Source organism: Oncorhynchus gorbuscha, linkage group LG02 (assembly GCF_021184085.1).
Source record: "Oncorhynchus gorbuscha isolate QuinsamMale2020 ecotype Even-year linkage group LG02, OgorEven_v1.0, whole genome shotgun sequence".
Classification (NCBI taxonomy): domain Eukaryota; kingdom Metazoa; phylum Chordata; class Actinopteri; order Salmoniformes; family Salmonidae; genus Oncorhynchus; species Oncorhynchus gorbuscha.
Window position 1 is genome coordinate 30,444,181 of NC_060174.1, and position 20,598 is coordinate 30,464,778.

Genomic DNA, 20,598 nt, shown 5'->3' on the forward strand with positions numbered 1-20,598 from the left:
TTCTAGGAAGAGTCTTGGTGGTTCCAAAATAGAGGCCACTGTGTTCTTGGGGAACTTCAATGCTGCAGAACATTTTTGGTACCCTTCCCCAGATCTGTGCCTCAAAACAATCCTGTCTCAGAGCTCTGCAGACAATTCCTTCGACCCCATGGCTTGGTTTTTGCTCTGACAACTGTAACCTTATATAGACAGGTGTGTGCCTTTCAAAATAATGAACAATCAATTTAATTTACCACAGGTGGACTCCAATCATATCCTTATGTACATGTTCCTTATCCCCTTACACTGTGTATAAGACAGTAGTTTTGGAATTGTTAGTTAGATTACTTGTTGGTTATCACTGCATTGTCGGAACTAGAAGCACAAGCATTTCGCTACACTCGCATTAACATCTGCTAACCATGTGTATGTGACAAATAAAATTAGATTTGATTTGATTTGATTTGATTATCAAGTTGTAGAAACATCTCAAGGATGATCAATGGAAACAGGATGCACCTGAGCTCAATTTCGAGTCTCATAGCAAAGGGTCTGAATAATTATGTAAATAAGGTATTTCTGTTTAAAAAAACAAACCAAAAATTGCAAAGAAAATGTTCAACCTGTTTTAGCTTGGTCATTATGGGGTATTGTGTTTAGATTGGTGAGAAAAAATATTTAGTACATTTTAGAATAAGGCTGTAACGTAACAAAATGTGGAGAAAGTAAAGGGGTCTGAATACTTTCCAAATGTACTGTATATCATTTGTATTTATTATTATTTTATTTTATTATTTCTTTTATTTCCCCCATATATTTTTTGGTAAATGTATGTAAATGTTTACTTTTCTACTCTTTTGCACACCAATATCTCTACCTGTACATGACCATCTGATCATTTATCACTCCAGTGCTAATCTGCAAAATTGTAATTATTCGCCTACCTCCTCATGCCTTTTGCACACATTGTATATAGACTCCCCCTTTTTTCTACTGTGTTATTGACTTGTTAATTGTTTACTCCATGTGTAACTCTGTGTTGTCTGTTCACACTGCTAAGATTTATCTTGGCCAGGTCGCAGTTGCAAATGAGAACTTGTTCTCAACTAGCCTACCTGGTTAAATAAAGGTTAAATAAATAAAAAAATAAAAAAATATATATCCATACACACATGCATACATATACACATATATACATATACATACCTATATAGACATACATACTTTTAAAAATAATATACCTTTATTATTATTCCCTGCAAACCCTACCATCGATCCCCCAATTGGAGTGAACTAATAAACACTTTGGCTGTTACCTTCAATTTATACATCTTATACTATACACATTTTACATTCACAGCCTATTTTACAATAGTTATTTTTTGTTTGTTTTTAGTCCTTCCTCTATTTCTGATGTCCATCCAGTTTGATTTCTATTTGTAACTGTGCTATTTCACAAATGTTCTGAACCTATATACATTTTACAGACCCCGTATGTTCTACATGTTTTATCTTGTTATTAGTCCCACCCTTCAGCTCCATTCAACCCCTCCCATTTATCTCTCAACATCATCCATTTTGGATTTCTATTTGCCATATATTTTTCAACTGTGCTGTGATGCTTCAAAAACAAATTGAACCTTTCTTTTCTCATAGCTTCTACAGATTGTAAATGAAAAATATATATTTTTGCTAAAATAATTATTATATTATTGATTGATTGACTATGGCTTTTCAAATCACCCAGTATTGCTATCTGCAGCATTAGTTCTAGGCAAATGTTGCAATTCTTCAGCCATTCCTGGACCTGTGACCAAAAACGAGCTACATATGGACAATACCAAAATAAATTATCTAATGACTCTGCCTCCTCACAGCAGAATCTGCAGAGCTGGGAAGATTGTATACCCCATACATATAACATTCTATTAGTTGCAAGAATTTTGTATAGTAATTTAAATTGAAAAATTCGAATTTTTGCATCCGGCGTTGTTTTGCGTATCAATTCATAAACCATGTGCCATGGAACGTCGAAAATCTCTTCCCATCTATTTTGCAATTTATATGGCACAGCTGTCAGTTTTTTGGTCCTTAAATGAAATTGGTATATGTTTTTATTTATCACACTTTTTTAACCATTTATGTTCTTTAATACAGGGCCGACATACAGGTTCCTTACCTTTTTCCCCTTCTACTTGCCTCTTCCATTTTTGTGGTAATGCTGCAATTAATTGGTTGTAATTGTGGGTAGAGCAGACATTTCCACCAGTCCTATTTATGATATCATTCACAAAAATGATACCTCTTTTAAACATTTCTTCGAAAAAAAAAATATTTTAATCAATTAGTATATTTGAATTTAAAAAAAAAAATTGTTGGATTATATGTTCTGTCTTTTCAGGTGGATTAAACTGAAATTGAAACCAACTTTCTAAGGCTTATTTTAAAAATTAACATATTTTGGAGATGATTTCCTTTTCAAACAATCGAAAGTGGGCAGGTGTAATCTGAATAAAGGGAAAAATGCCCTTCTTGAACATAGGATGAGACATTCGTACCAATTTACTAGAGAGCCAGTATGGATTTAAGTATTATTTTTGTATGACTGATGCCTTTAGTGAGAGGTCTTAATGCTTTATTATTTAATTTCATTTTATCTGGCTTGCCGTTCCAAATAAAACTGAATATTTTATGTTCATATCATTTAAAAAGCATGTCACGAGGTGTATGCATAACTACAAGCAAATAGGTAAACTGTGATATGACTAAAGAGTAAATCAGGGTGATTTTTCCACAAATAGACAGGTATTTGCCTTTCCATGGTAGCAAGATCTTATCTATTTTTGCTCACTTTCTATAAAAATGCATTTAGAGTAAGATCATTTCTTTCTTTTGGGATTTGTATACCGAGTATGTCCACATCTCCATCATACCATTTTATTGGTAAACTACATGGTAATGTAAAATTAGAATTTTTTAGTGATTCAATATAGTACATTTATCATAATTTGGTTTTAATCCAGAGAGAATAGCAAAAGTATCTTGATTCTCTATTATTCCGTGGAGAGACTCTAATTGTGGTTTTAAAATAAAACATGAATCATCACTGTATAATGACACCTTAGTTTTTAAGCCACGGATTTCTGATCCCTTCATATTATTGTTTGATCTAATCTTAACAGCTAACATTTCAATGGCAATAATAAATTGATATGCCGATAGTGGACAACCTTGTTTTACTCCACTAGAGAGTTTAAAACATTCTGAGATGTAGCCATTATTTACTATTTTACACCTAGGGTTACTATAAACAACTTTAACCCATTCTATAAGAGATTCCCCAAAATTGAAATATTCTAGGCATTTATATATAAACTCCAGTCGTACTTTATCAAAAGCCTTTTCAAAATCAGCTATGAAAACCAGGCCTGGTGTCTCCGATATTTCATAGTATTCTATTTTTTCCAGTACCTTGTATTTATAATTTGCAAACTTTGCCATGAAATGAGCAGCAGCAGTACAGAACCATGGCTAGACCAGAACATCAGACTGCACAATCCTCACTTGCTAGATACGCAATTGAAGGGGAATTACAGATTTAAAAAAAAAATGCGTTAGTTTTCTTCCAGACCTAAAAAACATTTTTTCTGCTGGTGTGATTTAAGCATTGGCATGGACTCAGAACTTCCAATGTTGTTGTTTCTATGAAAACTTTTAATTTTGAGAGTCAATAAACAGCGAAAAACAGAATTTGGGAAAATATAAAATATCATTTTGGGTTCTGCGCAGGGGGAACAAATCACAGATTTTATATTTAATAACCCCCCCAGTGTTTTTTATTAACCGTTATCTTAGAAAACCAAAAGTAAAAGATGCAAAAACTAAACTTAAGAAAAGGAAGCATAGAAATAGGGCACATAGAACCGATCTACTGCTTCTTAGACTTCAATGAGAATGACACACATTTCTATTTGAATTTGGTCGGGTAGCCCAAAAAGTTAAATATTGCAGCTTTAATCTGATTTTGTTAATCGAAGAGCAAATAGAGCCGCGACGCTTAGTTGGAACATTAACACGGATCGCTTACAGTTTTGCAAGCATATGGACCGTATCTTTCATATTGACGAGAAATAATAACAATAAAAAAGGTGACATTTATACCTTTAGAGGGTTAAGGTTTCCCAAATGGCCATTATTCCATGTTACAGTGGTTGCTTACGGAAAACAGATGGAAGACAGAGTGGACTACCTGTTCTACTTAGCTATCTGCGTCATCGAACACCTGTGTGTAAACGGAAGACGGATGCCACAAAATTGTTGTCACTGAAAAATTGTTGACTGCAACTATGTTAACACTGGTTTAAAAAATGTACAGTAAGTGTGTATTTTGCATTTCTGAAATTATTTTGATGTGATATTAAAGTAGAGGGATTTATGTTTCTAGAACCGTACCACTGCAATTGAGAATTGATTCACATTTAGACTTACACAGTAATTATGACAACTTCCGGAGGACGTCCTCCAATCTATCAGAGCTTTTGCAGCGTGAACTGGCATATTGTCCACCCAATCAAAGGATTAAAGAATGAATCTAGTACTGAAAGTATAAGCTACAGCTGGCTAACACTGCAGTGTATAAAATATAGTTGACTCAAAGAGTGAAAAAGACAATAGTTGAACATTTTAGAACAAATGTATTTATTTAAAAATTAAGGAGACGCAAGAGAGAGAAAGAGCAAGAGAGAGCACTAGCTATATTTCGTTCTATTTTTTTCACTTTGACTTTCACTGAATGCAGCTAGCTAGTTTAGCCTACTCAAACACCCAGCTCAAGCAGAAAGGGATGCTGTTAGTTATCTGGCTATGGCTATCCAACAATCGAACTCTTCCAAGTCAAGGTAAGCTTTTAGTTTTATAAATTTATTGCAACCGGGACCCATCGGTGTAACTGCTAAACTTCTTGCTGACTGTACACTGTACCGTGATTGTAGTGGGTTTACTAATGTGAAAGTTCAAGTAGCTATGTTGACTATGACGTTAGCTAATATGGTGACAATGATGTAGGCTGTGTATAGCGGTTAGCAGTTATGATATGAAAGTTTGGCTTAGAAAGGTTTTTTCGCCTAGTCACAGACAGCTGATGTGCTGTGCACTAAAGTGCACTAAAGTCCACACGCAAGGGAAAAGGTGAGAGGAGGAGAGTGCGTAGATGTGAGAAGGAATTATACAGCAAGCAAAATGATCATACTGTTTGTATGAGGCTGTTATGAAAGTGAACTGTATTTGCGTGTGAGCAGGGATGTATTCATTCTGCCGATTCTGTTGAAAAACGCTTCTTAAATGTAAGCAAACGGACCAAAATGGGGATAAACATACCTGAATTTGACCAATAGAAACTCTTGTTTGCAACTGGTGGACTAATGACTGCACTCTTGATCAGTTAGATGCACGCAAGAGTGTGCCAGTTGGTATTGAATGTGTCACTGTCTGTCACATTGATTACTCACATTTTTCTCTCAACCTGTGCACCTATGTTGTAAACTTTCACTAATAGGTTAGGTTGTAGCAACCTCATGATGGGTATAAGGAAAATCCGGGTATCATAGAGCCTAAACCTATCGATGTTACAATGAGATGGGTGAATGGAATATGAATAATAGTCATCCAATATGGCTTAATAGAAATATGGCCATGCTTATAAACAAAATAATCGTCATCCCCATCTTAAATGTCACCGACCACCACTGCTGCATACGGGTCTGAATACCAACTACTGAGAGGTGCTTAAATCAAATTGGCCTAAATTACTTTAAATATGCACTCAGAATACTAAAGGTACATAATGTAGTTAGGCATAGTGTTTAAGTTACTGTTGGCAAGTATGGATTCAGTGACAATTATCCATTAACATGCTCCAGATTTTTGGGGGGATTATGATTTCAGAACTGTAATTTTTTTTCTCTCCCAATCATAACTTCCTAAAATGTATTTTCTCCTGCATGAGTGCTGTGAAGAAAAAACAGCCACTCATTAGCATATGTGACACGCTGGTGTAAACACTTATTTCCACTTGAGTGCTAGGAAATCAAACAAGTGGTGGTCAAGGTAGGTAGGCCATGCCGCCACTCTTTATGAGAAACTGTTTACAAGGATTTAACAAATGCAAGTGGACAGGCAGGTCAATCACTGGAGACCAGGGATAATTATGCAGGGATGACTCATCATATCTGCAGTCTGGGTGGCCAGATATCCTCTGCTTGTTTTTTGTAATATTTCTCAGTGAAAGGCTTAATCTCTTTGATACAGTTTGATTTTCTGATACAAAGGTTCTGCAGACACGCAAACAAATTACCAACATAGAATAAAGTATTTATATTTTCAGTCATTACAACCAGAACTACTGTTTAACCTTTAATTAACTAATATGACCTTGGAATATTTTCCTTCAAAAACTACTTCTACCTATTTGTGAAGATTATTGCAGCCTCAAAAATCCTCCAAATCGAAGTGTTTGGGCCATACTACAAAGCTTCTATACACCTTTTCAGAGGTTCTAGTTAGGATCAAAAGAACAAAGCGAGAGTAGCCTAGATTTATGACTGATTGACCATTTGGTCTATTGGCTTGCAATAATACTTGCAATACAACAGGGTTTCAGACAGAACAGACTCTGAAAAAGCTTTGACAGAGCAACACAGTCATGTACCCAACACAATTTCAAATACCCAAGCATGAAGGTGCATTGTCCTCAGTGGTGCGTCAATACTATCTTTGAAGCAACAGAGGGCGCCAGTTATAAAAATTGTGCATGGACATAGCTTCTTGATTGCATGGCATAGAAGTGATCTAGACATATGGCAAAACAATACTGAAATGAATGATGAATGGTTTGCAAATGTTTATAGGAGCAGTAGTTGACAGTAACATCAGTAGTGGTGGTATAATAGGGGCACAAGAGTGCCAGTAAAATTGCTTTCATTCTGTGTCTCATTCGCTGTGTTATTCTTTTGGTTTAGAGGCATCTTTAAATATATATACAGTTGAAGTTGGAAGTTCACATACACCTTAGCCAAATACATTTAAATTCAGTTTTTCGCAATTCCTGACATTTAATCCTAGTAAAGAATTCCCTGTCTTGGGTCAGTTAGGATCACCACTTTATTTTACAAATGTGAAATGTCAGAATAATACTAGAGAGAATGATTTATTTCAGCTTTTGTTTCTTTCATCACATTCCCAGTGGGTCAGAAGTTTACATACACTAAATTAGTATTTGGAAGCATTGCCTTTAAATTGTTGAACGTTTCGTGTAGCCTTCCAAAAGCTTCCCACAATAAGTTGGGTGAATTTTGTCCCATTCCTCCTGACAGAGCTGGTGTAACCGAGTCAGGTTTGTAGGCTTCCTTGCTCGCACATGCTTATTCAGATCTGCCCACATATTTTCTACGAGATTGAGGTCAGGGCTTTGTGATGGCCACTCCAATACCTTGACTTTGTTGTCCTTAAGCTATTTTGCCACAACTTTGGGAGTATGCTTGGGGTCATTGTCTATTTGGAGGACCCATTTGCGACCAAGCCTTAACATCCTGACTGATGTCTTGAGATTTTGTTTTAATGTATGCACATAATTTTTCTTCCTCATGATGCCATCTGTTTTGTGAAGTGCACCAGTCCCTCCTGCAGCAAAGCACCCCCACAACATGATGCTGCCACCCCCGTGAAATCACGGTTGGGATGGTGTTCTTTGGCTTGCAAGCATCCCCCTTTTTCCTCCTAACATAATGATGGTCATTATAGCCAAACAGTTCTATGTTTGTTTCATCAGACCAGAGGACACTTATCCAAAAGTACGATTTTGTCCCCATGTGCAGATGCAAACCGTAGTCTGTCTTTTTTATGGCGGTCTTCGAGCAGTGGCTTCTTCCTTGCTGAGTGGCCTTACAGGTAATGTCGATATAGGATTCGTTTTACTGTGGATATAAATACTTTTGTACCTGTTTCCTCCATCATCTTCACAATGTTCTTTGCTGTTCTGTGATTGATTTGCACTTTTTGCACCAAAGTACCTAAATCTCTAGGAGACAGAACATGTCTCCTTCCTGAGCGGTATATGATGGCTGCATGGTCCAATGGTGTTTATACTTGCATACTATTGTTTATACAGATGAACGTGGTACATTCAGGCGTTTGGAAATTGCTCACAAGGATGAACCAGACTTGTGGAGGTATACAGTTTTTTTTCTGAGCTCTTGGCTGATTGCTTTTGAATTTCCCATGATGTCAGGCAACGAGGCACTGAGATTGAAAGTAGGCCTTGAAATAAATCCACAGGTACACCTCCAATTGACTCAAATGATGTCAATTAGCCTATCAGAAGCTTCTAAATCCATTACATAATTTTCTGGAATTTTCTAAGCTGTTTAAAGGCATAGTCAATTAAGTGCATGTAAACTTCTGACCCACTGGAAATGTGACACAGTGAATTATCAGTGAAATAATCTGTCTGTAAGCAATTGTTTGAAAAATTACTTGTGTCATGCACAAAGTAGATGTCCTAACCAATTTGCCAAAACTATAGTTTGTTAAACAAGACATTTGTGGAATGGTTGAAAAGCGAGTTTTAATGACTCCAGCCTAAGTGTATGTAAACTTCCGACTTCAACAGTGTATGTCTGTCACAAGACATTTGAACAGACAGTATGTATTTTATGTTTATTCAATTGTTAAATTCATATATCATAAACAATTACTGAATTACACCTGAGCAGTGGCATCATGCACCAACGGTTTTTGAGAGAGCACTGATGTTGACTGTGTATATACTGCTTAGGTGTATTTAAGTAATTGTTTATGAAATATGAATTTATTAACATAAAATACATGCTGTCTGTTCAAATATATTCTGACAGACACACATTCTAATGAGAATGCCTTCATAAAAATAAACGAGTAGTAACTCTAATTGATTACATATCAAAACATTATTGGAGATTTGTGGCCACCCAGATAGCTTATGATAGCAAAATGTAATGAATTGCGGGGAATTAGCTATAAAACTGCAACATTCTCTCTCAGCATCATGGCAAAAAAATGTAGAATTGCAGGAAATTAGCTTTAAAACTGCAACATTTTCTCATAGCTTCTTGACAAAATGTTTAGAATAACATGATAAAACGGCACCTTTTTCAACAACCTGGAGGTTGTTAGTCCGGCCCTGTTTCTCCACATTATTTATTTATTATTGCTGAACAAATATTACATAAAAAAACATTTACTAATATTTTGTAAGTAACAAAATATGCTGAAAAATTAAATACGTTATGAAACAAATGCAAACAAGTGAAACTTTGTGAATCAAAAAGCATGCACCTGCAACATAGATGGCTCAGAAGTGCAAGGGCCTTTTGAATTTTGAAACATAAAGCATGTCATGACGTATCTATAAGCTAACACCACAAGTTAAAAATAAGAATTGGTGACCTGCTTTATTATTTGTATCCTATTCAAATTATAATGTTACTTTTTCAGAATTAACATTAATTATTTGAGCCCTGCCCATTGCGCGCTATCAATACAAAACAAGCGAGAGAGAGAACACAGATGAATGAACGCTAATATTGAGTCCAATCCGTGCATTTCGATGATACTCCATGGCGGATTTTACTACTCCCTTTGGGCTATCGTGTGTCAGGCAATGTACTGTACGTGCACATCAAAAATGTGGAACTGGGTAAGATTATCTATTTGAAAATGGTCAATATAGGCTATACAACACATACGGCAGTCTATTATAAGACTAGAATCAATAATCATATACATTTAATTCCAAACATAAAGGTAGGCTATATAAACCTACATTTCCATCCATGTAAAACCAACATATCCCGAAAGAATCAAACGGGCACTGCGGAAAATAGACTAGCATAGGCTAGGCTATTTACATGTTCGGTGTAAATTTATAGGCCTACCAATAATCTAATATAACAAATTGTTTTGCATTGTAAACACAATGCATCCAATAATAAAATGTTGTAGCCTACTGTGATTGTAATTATTTGCTTGCTAAATGTTTGTCCCGGACATAGGACTTAGGCTACCTATTTTGAATTCAGAGGGAGCTGGATTCTAAAGTGTTTTTACATTTCAAATAACGTTTAGGCAACTGTTATATAATTCACTACTCCCAGGGAATAACAAATAAATGAGCTCTTCTTCCATATATCCCACTTATTAGGCTACTACACAAAATAATATATGGAAAGTAGATATAGCCTGTAGGCAGAATAATGTATATTTACTTTGCTTTTATTACCCTATAGACGAATATGGAACGTTTTAACCTAGTGACCACCAATCATACCAAATAGCTTAATTTAAGGCAACACCGTTGGCTACGTGATTTAACGGTTATAAAAGGTTTAGCTGTATGTAGATTATAAACTCTTAATTACTAGTTAAGATATTATAAATGTAATGTCAATGTAATACACAGTTATAACACATTGGTTGAAACTGTGTGTTTGTTATGGTGCTTGCCCATGACTGCATGGGCAATAATAAAAGTAGCCTAATAATGAATAACAGTAGCCTGGTCATATATCAACACACAATTTGACCAATTCAGAAATAACAATCTCACAAATGTTTATTACAGATTTACAAATGTAGCCTATACAACGGGAGCTATAATTAACCGTTTACAAACGATTTATAACCTTTTGTTACACTTGTTTTGGAGGGATGCATCTTTTTTAATAGGCTAAATTACATTTAAAATTACCTTAACATTGGTTATCCATGTCATTGTCTGCTTGCTCCACTCCAGCTTTTCTCCGTGACTTGCCGTATGCTTAGTGCTATGTGTTTCTGTGTGAGCGGAGCTTACTCTTGTTTACAGCAGTGATTCTACGGACTGGAGACCGACAACGAGGGCAAGTGATAGGATTGCTGCTTACTGGAGCTATACGGGAAAACAAAAAAATACACATCATCACCCATAAATGGCTCACAGGACATAACGGATGCTTGAGTTTGGTGCAAGTATACCATACTACACCCCAACCGAAGCTCTTAAACTTGATAGTCTACTGTTGCGTGGCATAAGTATTTTTTCAGCCGCAAAGGAGACGATTGACTGCGTTAACGGCGAAAACAGACAGTGCAGGGGGCGGGAGAAAAGGGGGGTGAGATTGGTGAAACAATTTCTGTTGTGGAGGATATTTTGGATTGCGCCCTGTTGGAAAGGCTCATTGAACGGAGTTAAGTTCTCATTCATTTCCCATCTCAGCCACCACCCTGTGGAACTGGCCGTAGATTCTCCTTCTAATTCTCATCACTCAGACGGAAATGAATGATAGAAGATTGGAATTCCCTTTGGTCTACTACAAGTGAACGTTTTTCGATTGCGAGTCATAAAAACTCCTGCGCACAATTACTGGGGTTTCAAGAAATGGAGACTGAGGATGCGGATTACCATCATCTGTCGAGTGAAATCAGTGGCACGAATGTCTTGCCAGCAATCCTTAAATCATTGTGTCGTTGGCAAGAATAACGAATTGTTTTAATTTATTTAATCTTATATATATATATATTAAATATATAGGCCTAGGCTATATATAAATCCACCAAAACACAAAATTTGGAAAAATAGTAGGCTATACTCTGAACACGAATTTGTATCTACCTGTCAAACAGTGTAGCCCATTTGCTGGACCACGTTTTTTTTTCTTTTTTACTTTTTGTGAACTCGGTGGCATCATCTCCCTTTTCCACTATTTTGGAATTAAGTTATTTGCTTTTTAGAGAGGTGAATAATTAATTGATCAGGAATGAGATCTGGGACAGAGAGGAATACTTTGACCTTGTTTTGGGGTCTGACGCTATCTGTCTCCACTATCTACCTATGGACGGCAAATGGAGAAAGTAAGTGCCATTGTGATGTCCTACTCAAAATAATACGGTATACCTTGTCAGGTTTCTTCGGGGTTATCCTCATTCATGCGAGCCGTTACAATGCAACAATGTTTTATGGCCAATGGTTTAACATTGTAGCTATTTTATGTTATTATTATTTAGTTACAGCTGTATTGTTGGTCTGACTACAGTAGTAGTATCTTGTTTTGGTCCACATGACTGTTAAGAGATACATAGGCCTACATGCTAGGCTACATGTTATTGTAGGCTTCATCGCCAGGCTCACGTCAGTTCAGAGATTAATTAATTTGGGAGTAGGCTGAATAGCAAAAGCAAATTGATGATTTAAACAAATAATGCCGTATCTAGCTTGATTTAGCTATGGAAATAGCTGAAAATATGGTCACATTGCACAATGTAAACATATATCACATTAGGCTTTGAGATTGTTGATTTTTCTACAGTAGCCCACAAACATATTAGCCTATATGTTTTTGATTTTGATTCAATTTTACAGGCTCATATATTTTAGCAATGAATTAGGCCTACACCCGTAAAAATGTGAGCCTTTATAATGATGCTTTCCCGCAAACGAACGAGGATGAATCCATGGATGAAGGTTAGCCTACTACTTTGACCATGTGGCCATTTTGCATTCGTAGCGGTGGTGGTAGCGCGCGGTTTTCGAGTCCACCAATGTCATTATATGTTTGCACATGCACGCGCCAAGTATAGGTAAATACTGTCCTATTGGTTTATCTTAGCTTTTGGCCTTTTATTTTAGCCACACAATATGCATATAGTACCTGATGTCACATCCTGGAGGACTGTGTTAAATGAAATAAGCCTAGTTTTTCTCCAGTTTACAATAGCCTATACAATGGACTAGTGTGTCTCTTTATCCACTTCAGTGCCTTCAAATAAAGGTACAGTCTTAGAAGAAAAAGGTGCTATCTAGAACCAAAAAGGGTTCTTTGGCTGACCCAATAGAATAACCCTTTGAATAACCCCTTTTGTTTCCGTGTAGAACCCTAACTGGTGCCACAGCTGTTTTTTAGTTTACTCAACTTTTGAATCAGTCTTACCTGAATGTAACATTTTTTTGTTGGCCCAAATTCAGCTCCAACTTGAGAAAATGTTGTCGATTTAAAGTTATGTGTTTGCTCAACTTGTCTCATATGCTTTCTCAACTTGTCTCATATGCTTACTCAACTAGAAATTATTATTTGGGCATCTTCACTAAAAAATGCTGTGGAACAGGTTACACACACACAGTGCTTTTGGCATGCAATGTTCTCAACATACATATTTGACACACTTTGACATACATGATGACATTGTGCATGTATACAATAATTATTATTCAACATCTCCTCACCTGGGATTTTAGCTCATAATCTCTTGGTTCACGGCACACCGATCTTCCTGCTATGCCACCAATTCTGTGTCAATGACTGATTTAATCTGTATTGCTATACTTTGAACTTCAAAGTAAATCTCAGCTCTGTTAAAAGTACACTCAAGTAAAAGTATTATTAAAGAGTAACGTTAAAACAAAGTAATATTCCCCAACATTAGACAACTATACAGGGAAAAAACACATTTCATAAATAAGTCAATCAAATCAATGATGAGAGAATAGTCAGATTAACTGCTAATTGACACAGACATGGTGGTGTAGAAGAAAGGTCGGAATGCTGTGAAACAAAAGGTAGTGAGTTCAAATCGCAAACATGTTGAATAATAGTTACTGAATATGAACATGCATAATGTAATCATGTGTGTCAAATATGTATGTTGAAAATATTGTATGTCAAAAGCACTGTGTGTGTTACTGCACATCCTTTTTTCGTGTGAAAATGCCCAAATAATATTTTTCTAGTTGAATGAACATATGAGACAAGTTCAGCAAACACGTAATTTTTGCCTAAGTTTTCTCAAGTTGGTGCTAAGTTTTAGCCTAAAAATGTTAAGTTCAGGTAACACTTTGAACGAAAAGTTGAGTAAACTAAAACAGGCTGTGGAACCAGTTACTTAATAATAATTAGTTGAAACTACTATATATATTTTTTTTGCAGTGTATGCAACCTCTTAAAAGGGGTTCAGTAGTCCTTTTCAGAAACAAGGATAAAGTCATTGGATACCCAAGTATCCAAAATAATTGTTTATATGCCATGAGTAGGCAAACAAGTGGTGGAATGCATATGAAATGCAGACCTTCTCTGCTAAATTAAATGTACAATTGAGCTGCTACTCAGTCCTATTTCTATTGACAATGCCTCCAGTCTTATCCACATGCATGTTCTATGTCAAGGACATTTTCTTTAAAGAATTTATACATAGTTCACACAAGTGCACCACAATGACTTTAAAGGACTGAGCAGCTTGTAAAGATGTGGATTATTTTCCATAGCATAAAAATATCAATGTTTTGAGGACTGTTGCTGTTGTCAGATCAGCGTTATTCTTTACATTTCCTGTACCTCATCTGTCTTGCAATTATTTGACATTTTAGTCATTTAGCAGATACTCGTATCTAGAGCGATTTACAGGAGCAATTAGGGTTAAGTGCCTTGCGCAAGGGCACATTGACAGATTGTTCACCTAGTCGGCTCGTGGATTCAAACCAGCAACCTTTCGGTTACTGGCCCAACACTATTAACCGCTAGGCTACCTGCCAGCCATTAACTATTGATTGCTCTAGTGGTTACCCTCAACAGCTCAGGGAACTTGGGCACCTGGTTCCTGCAACCTGTCATAGCATCTTCCAATTGTGCTGAGTTATGTTAATAGTGTGCTTCATCATGTTTTGAGAAGGCTATGAAAAGGCAATGGCTTATTAGTTAGTGGAGAAGACAACTGGGCTTTGCTATAGCTTCTGACATCATCATTTGGAGCCCAGTTTCCAGCCAGCCTTCAAGAAGGGTCAGGTGTTTTTGGAGAGTGAATAAAGGGTCAAATGTAATAAGGTTTCGGAGCAAGCTTTGCAAGGTTTGCGCAGTATCCAATTTTCTTGTCTCATTCGTTTACACCAGTAAAGATAGGTGGAGGTGTCTAACTAAATAGAAAATATAACAAATGTAATCCAGTAATGTGTTATCAGAATGGGAAAAGTCTAATGAGGCTCAATGCATTTCTGAAGACTGTGTCTCCTCTGAATTGAGTATATGCCCAGTTTGTGACCATGAATAACATTTAGGCTACTGTAACAGCTCACTTTGATCATGTTTGAGTTTGACTGCTGTTAAGCAACTTAGTGGAGTCTCTAAGGGTAAGCACCATGCAAAGGGACCCAACAGTGACGGAATCATAATATATAATATAATAATATATGCCATTTAGCAGACGCTTTTATCCAAAGCGACTTACAGTCATGTGTGCATACATTCTACGTATGGGTGGTCCCGGGGATCGAACCCACTACCCTGGTGTTACAAGCGCCATGCTCTACCAACTGAGCTACAGAAGGATATGTCTTCTGCAAAATCGATTAGGGGTGTAAAGGTACACATATTCATACCGAACACGGGGAGTCAGTTCAGTCCGCACTGGGAACCCGAATGAATGCATAAAAAATATACTGAACAAAAATATAATCGCAACATGCAACAATTTCAAAGATTTTACTTAGTTACAGTTCATATAAGGAAATCAGTCAACTGAAAAAAATGAATTAGTCCCTAATCTATAGATTTCACATGACTGGAAATACAAATATGCATCTGTTGGTCACAGATACCTTTAAAAAAGTAGGGGCGTGGATCAGAAAACCAGTCAGTATCTGGTGTGACCACCATTTGCCTCATGCGGCGCAACACATCTCTTTCGCATAGAGTTGATTAGGTTGTTGATTGTGGCCTGTAGAATGTTGTCCCACTCCTCTTCAATGGCTGGTTATGGAAGGGAACTGGAACATGCTGTCAATCCAGAGCATCCCAAACATGCTCAATGGGTGACATGTCTGGTGAGTATGCAGTCCTTGGAAGAACTGGGACATTTTCAGCTTCCATGAATTATGTACAGATCCTTGCGACATGGGGCCGTGCATTATCATGCATAAATATGAGGTGATGGTGGTGGATGAATAGCATGACAATTGGCTTACGGATCTCGTCACTGTATTTTGGTGCATTCAAATTGCCATTGATAAAATTTAATTGTGTTCGTTTTCTGTAATTTATGCCTGCCTATACCATAATCCCACCGCCACCATGGGGCACTCTGTTCACAATGTTGACATCAGCAACCCGCTCTCCCACACAATACTATACACGTGGTCTGTGGTTGTGAGGCCGGTTGGACGTACTGACAAATTCTCTAAAACGACACTGAGGGGGCTTATTATAGAGAAATTTACTTGAAATTATCTGGCAACAGCTCTGGTGGACATTCCTACAGTAAGCATGCCAATTGCACACTTGCTCAAAACTTGAGACATCTGTGGCATTGTGTTGTGTGACAAAACTGCACATTTAAGAGTGGCCTTTTATTGTCCCAGCACAAGGTGCACCTGTGTAATGATCATGCTGTTTATTCAACTTCTTGATATGCCACACCTGTTAGGTGGATGGATTATCTTGGCAAAGGAGAAAGGTTCACCAACAGGGATGAAAACAAATTTGTGCACACCATGTCTGGGATCTTTTATTTCCGCTCATGAAACATGGCACCAACACTACATGTTGTGTTTATATTTTTGTTCATATAAAAACTAAAAACACTAGGCCTATAGGCTATGCTTATGCTGTGTTGTATGCCTTGAGTAAATCTGAGCTGACAAAAATTCAGGCTATTCCGTTAAAACAACTAGAGCCTATGCGCACGTTGTTATCAAAATTAAAATCTTAATTGGTGTATTTCATACTGTCCTTTTGTGAGGCGCAGCCGGGAACTAGTTCTGTATGATGGTGAGTGGTGGGGTCGATGAACCAGGAGGATTCTCTATCTTTGTTTAAATCTCCAGTTTGGGAACATTTTGTCTTCCCAGTAGATTTAATAGCGTTGGACAGAGAGTACGTCGCCACTGCTCAACGTGAATAACCTATACAGCTGCCAACACCTCAAACATGTTGATGCATTTACACCGACATCACTCTAATTTTCCTACCTGTGGAGCAAGATGGAAACGCTAAAAAACAACACAACTGCGTCTCCCCTCTGCACTCAAGCAGCCCTTCGCAGCTGATTCTGATCCGGGACAAAGAAATTACAAGAGCAATATGTATGTTTATAGCTGTGGATATGCGCCCATTCTCGGTGGTTGAGAAGAATAAGGGGTTTCAGCACCTCGTGAAAGTGCTCGAGCAACGTTACGAACATTGTCCTCTCGGACCCATTTTAGCAAGCATGTAGTACCTGCTCTATATAAGCAGCTTAAAGCCGAAGTTGTCAATGAATTGGCCAATGCATCCTGAGTTGCGCATACCACAGATGGATGGACCCTCAGGTCTACAGAGAGCTACTTAACAGTGACCACCCATCAAAAACAAAAACATACAAGTAAAACTACAGTAACTGCTGGCATTTCATTTCCCCCTGTACCAGAACCGAACTGAACTGTGACCCCACAATCACAATACCTACTGAACTGTGGGTTTGGTGAACCGTTACACCCCTAAAATCAATACATTAAGGCCCTTCAGAAACTAATGTTCAGAATTTCTCAATAAGGGGGTGCCATTTGTTTATTAGTTAACAACTCACAGATTATACGTAAGTACAGTCTTTATTGCTACTGTCTGTTAGTTGCTATTTATTGGTTGTCGGCTGTTTATTTTTGATAGAGGCCTATATCTGTAGTACTTTGGTGGTTGCATTTACGTTATAAGTGAGTATTGGTATCTATCAGAAATTAAACTGACAGTTGGCTTCTTTAGGAGGGGTGCTTGTTTATCTCTGTGATGTCTGGTTGATTTTGTATAGTTACTAGCTAGTGTGTGTAGCCCTTTGGATGTAATTGATGAGAACGGCTGTGTTTTGTGCTACTGCTACGAGGAAAGGAAGGGGATGTGGGATATTGCAGCTGATTGTGACATGGAAAGGAAACAGGGAACAACCTCAATTAGCATTAAAAAAGGAGGAGGACTCAAACAACAAACAATTGAGAGCTATTGTCCAGTGTGGTCAGGCCAGTGTCCTCGCCACTGTGAATCACAGAGTGGGGCATTTCTCAGCATCCTGCTGAGCACGGCAGAGTCCCACCGCCTCTTTAGGGGCATGACATTTTTTTACTCTTGAACTTTGGGATTCCATTGGACTTCAGTCCCTCAAGCCATGGGTGGAGTTTCTCAACATATAGCTCACCATCATGTGTAGGAGGACTGGAGACAAGTTCAGAACTTTCAGGTGTCAGACCAATACAGCCAAGATAATGGTAAACAAGTCCATGTTTACCATTTCACTTAGAGCAACAAACCTTGGTCACTTTCATTTCATGGTAAAAGTTTTTTTACCCTAAATTATTGTTGATGACAATCTGTTTTTACAATATACAGGGTAGAGGTCGACTGATTATGATTTTTCAATGCCGATACCGATACCGATTATTGGAGGACCAAAAAAAGCCAATACCGATTAATCGGCCAATTTTTTATTTATTTATTTGTAATAATGACAATTACAACCATACTGAATGAACACTTATTTTAACTTCATATAATACATCAATAAAATAAATTTAGCCTCAAGTAAATAATGAAACATGTTAAATTTGGTTTAAATAATGCAAAAACAAAGTATTGGAAAGTAAAAGTGCAATATAATAATAATAATATATGCCATTTAGCAGACACTTTTATCCAAAGCGACTTACAGTCATGTGTGCATATATTCTACGTATGGGTGGTCCAGGGGATCGAACCCACTACCCTGGCGTTACAAGCGCCATGCTCTACCAACTGAGCTACAGAAGGACCTTATGTGCTATGTAAGAAAGCTTTCTTGCTCAGAACAAGAGAACATATGAAAGCTGGTGGTTCCTTTTAACATGAGTCTTCAATATTCCCAGTTAAGAAGTTTTAGGTTGTAGTTATTATAGCAGTTATAGGACTATTTCCCTCTATACTATTTGTATTTCATTAACTTTGACTATTAGATGTTCTTATTGGCACTTTAGTATTGCCAGTGTAACAGTATAGCTTCCGTCCCTCTCCTCGCTCCTCCCTGGGCTCGAACCAGCAACACAACGACAACAGCCACCATCGAAGCAGCATTGCTCATGCAGAGCAAGGGGAACAACTACTAGAAGGCTCAGAGCGAGTGATGTTTGAAACGCTATTAGCGCGCGCTAACTAGCTAACCATTTCACTTCAGTTACACCAGCCTCATCTCGGGAGTTGATAGGCTTTAGGTCATAAACAGCGCAATGCTTGGCGCACAAGGAAGAGCTGCTGGCAAAAAGCATGAAAGTGCTGATTGAATGAATGTTTAAGCGCCTGCTTCTGCCTACCACCGCTCAGTCAGATACTTAGATACTTGTATGCTTGTATGCTCAGTCAAATTATATGCAACACAGGACACGCTAGATAATATCTAGTAATATCATCAACCATGTGTAGTTAACTAGTAATTATGATTGATTGTTTTTATAAGATAAGTTTAATGCTAGTTAGCAACTTACCTTGGCTTACTGCATTCGCGTAACAGGCAGTCTCCTTGTGGAGTGCAACGAGAGAGAGGCAGGTCATTATTGCGTTGGACTAACTGTAAGGTTGCAAGATTGGTTTCCAGAGCTGACAAGATTGGATCCCTGTTCAGTTCTGCCACTGAACGAGGCAGTTAACCCACCGTTCCTAGGCCGTCATTGAAAATAAGAATATGTTCTTAACTGACTTCCCTAGTTAAATAAAGGTATACATTTTATTTTTTAAATATCGCCAAATCGGCACCCAAAAATACAGATTTCCGATTGTTATGAAAACTTGAAATCGGCCCTAATGAATCGGCCATTCCGATTAATCGGTCGACCTCTAATACAGGGTACAGAATATACATGTATTTTACTATGATTTTGCCCATTTCCCAAAGGTTTAAAAAATCTGCTAAATTTAATCAAGGGCTATATTTTATGCATAGAATATACAATTATTCCGGGCATAGCAAATTAATGGCCATGCTCCATCAAGTCTTGTATACTTTCTACCCTATGCATTTTAATAATCTGTCCACGCTAATAAAATGTAATTAAGCTCGCTTTTAACTCTCACCACAGTAAACTTTCCATGCCATTGCTTCCAAGTATACAGCAAACAAGGCTCAATGATACATTGAGAGGGAGGGAGAGAGAGAGAGAGAGAGAGTGTGTGAGAGAGAGAGAGAGAGAGAGAGAGAGAGAGAGAGAGAGAGAGAGAGAGAGAGAGAGAGAGGCAGAAAAGGTGTGAGAAAGAGTTAGAGAGAGGAGAAAGTTGGTGTTTGGAAATAGAATGTGCAAAAATACTCCCACTAGGGAAACAGACATGGTTTTGTTGATTGAAAGAGTAGAGAGTTTGTGAACTGTTTTATTGGTCTTTGCTGTTCACACGGGCGGTCTCTGGACAGCCTGGCCTGGCAGCAGACAGATGCTCCTATCGAGCCCCAGCCACACTCTGACACACACACACTATTTGAGGTACTCCTTTTGGCTAGCATGACTCATCATTTTACTCAGCTGCTTCCGTGCTGGAGCTCAAGTAAAGGTTTAAGTGAAGTGTGGGATTCAGGGCTAAAATC

At 37.6% G+C, this 20,598-nt stretch overlaps 1 protein-coding gene across 1 annotated transcript in view; it reads left to right on the plus strand.

Moving 5' to 3' along the window:
• Window positions 1–10,883: 10,883 nt before the first annotated feature.
• The window catches only part of LOC124000795 (insulin-like growth factor 1 receptor), a 156,579-nt gene continuing 146,864 nt past the window's right edge, over window positions 10,884–20,598 (plus strand). The window contains exon 1 of the mRNA XM_046307413.1: window positions 10,884–11,901. Within this exon, the coding sequence (XP_046163369.1) occupies window positions 11,808–11,901 (94 nt within the window). The 5' untranslated portion in view covers window positions 10,884–11,807. The remainder of the gene's footprint in view (window positions 11,902–20,598) is intronic.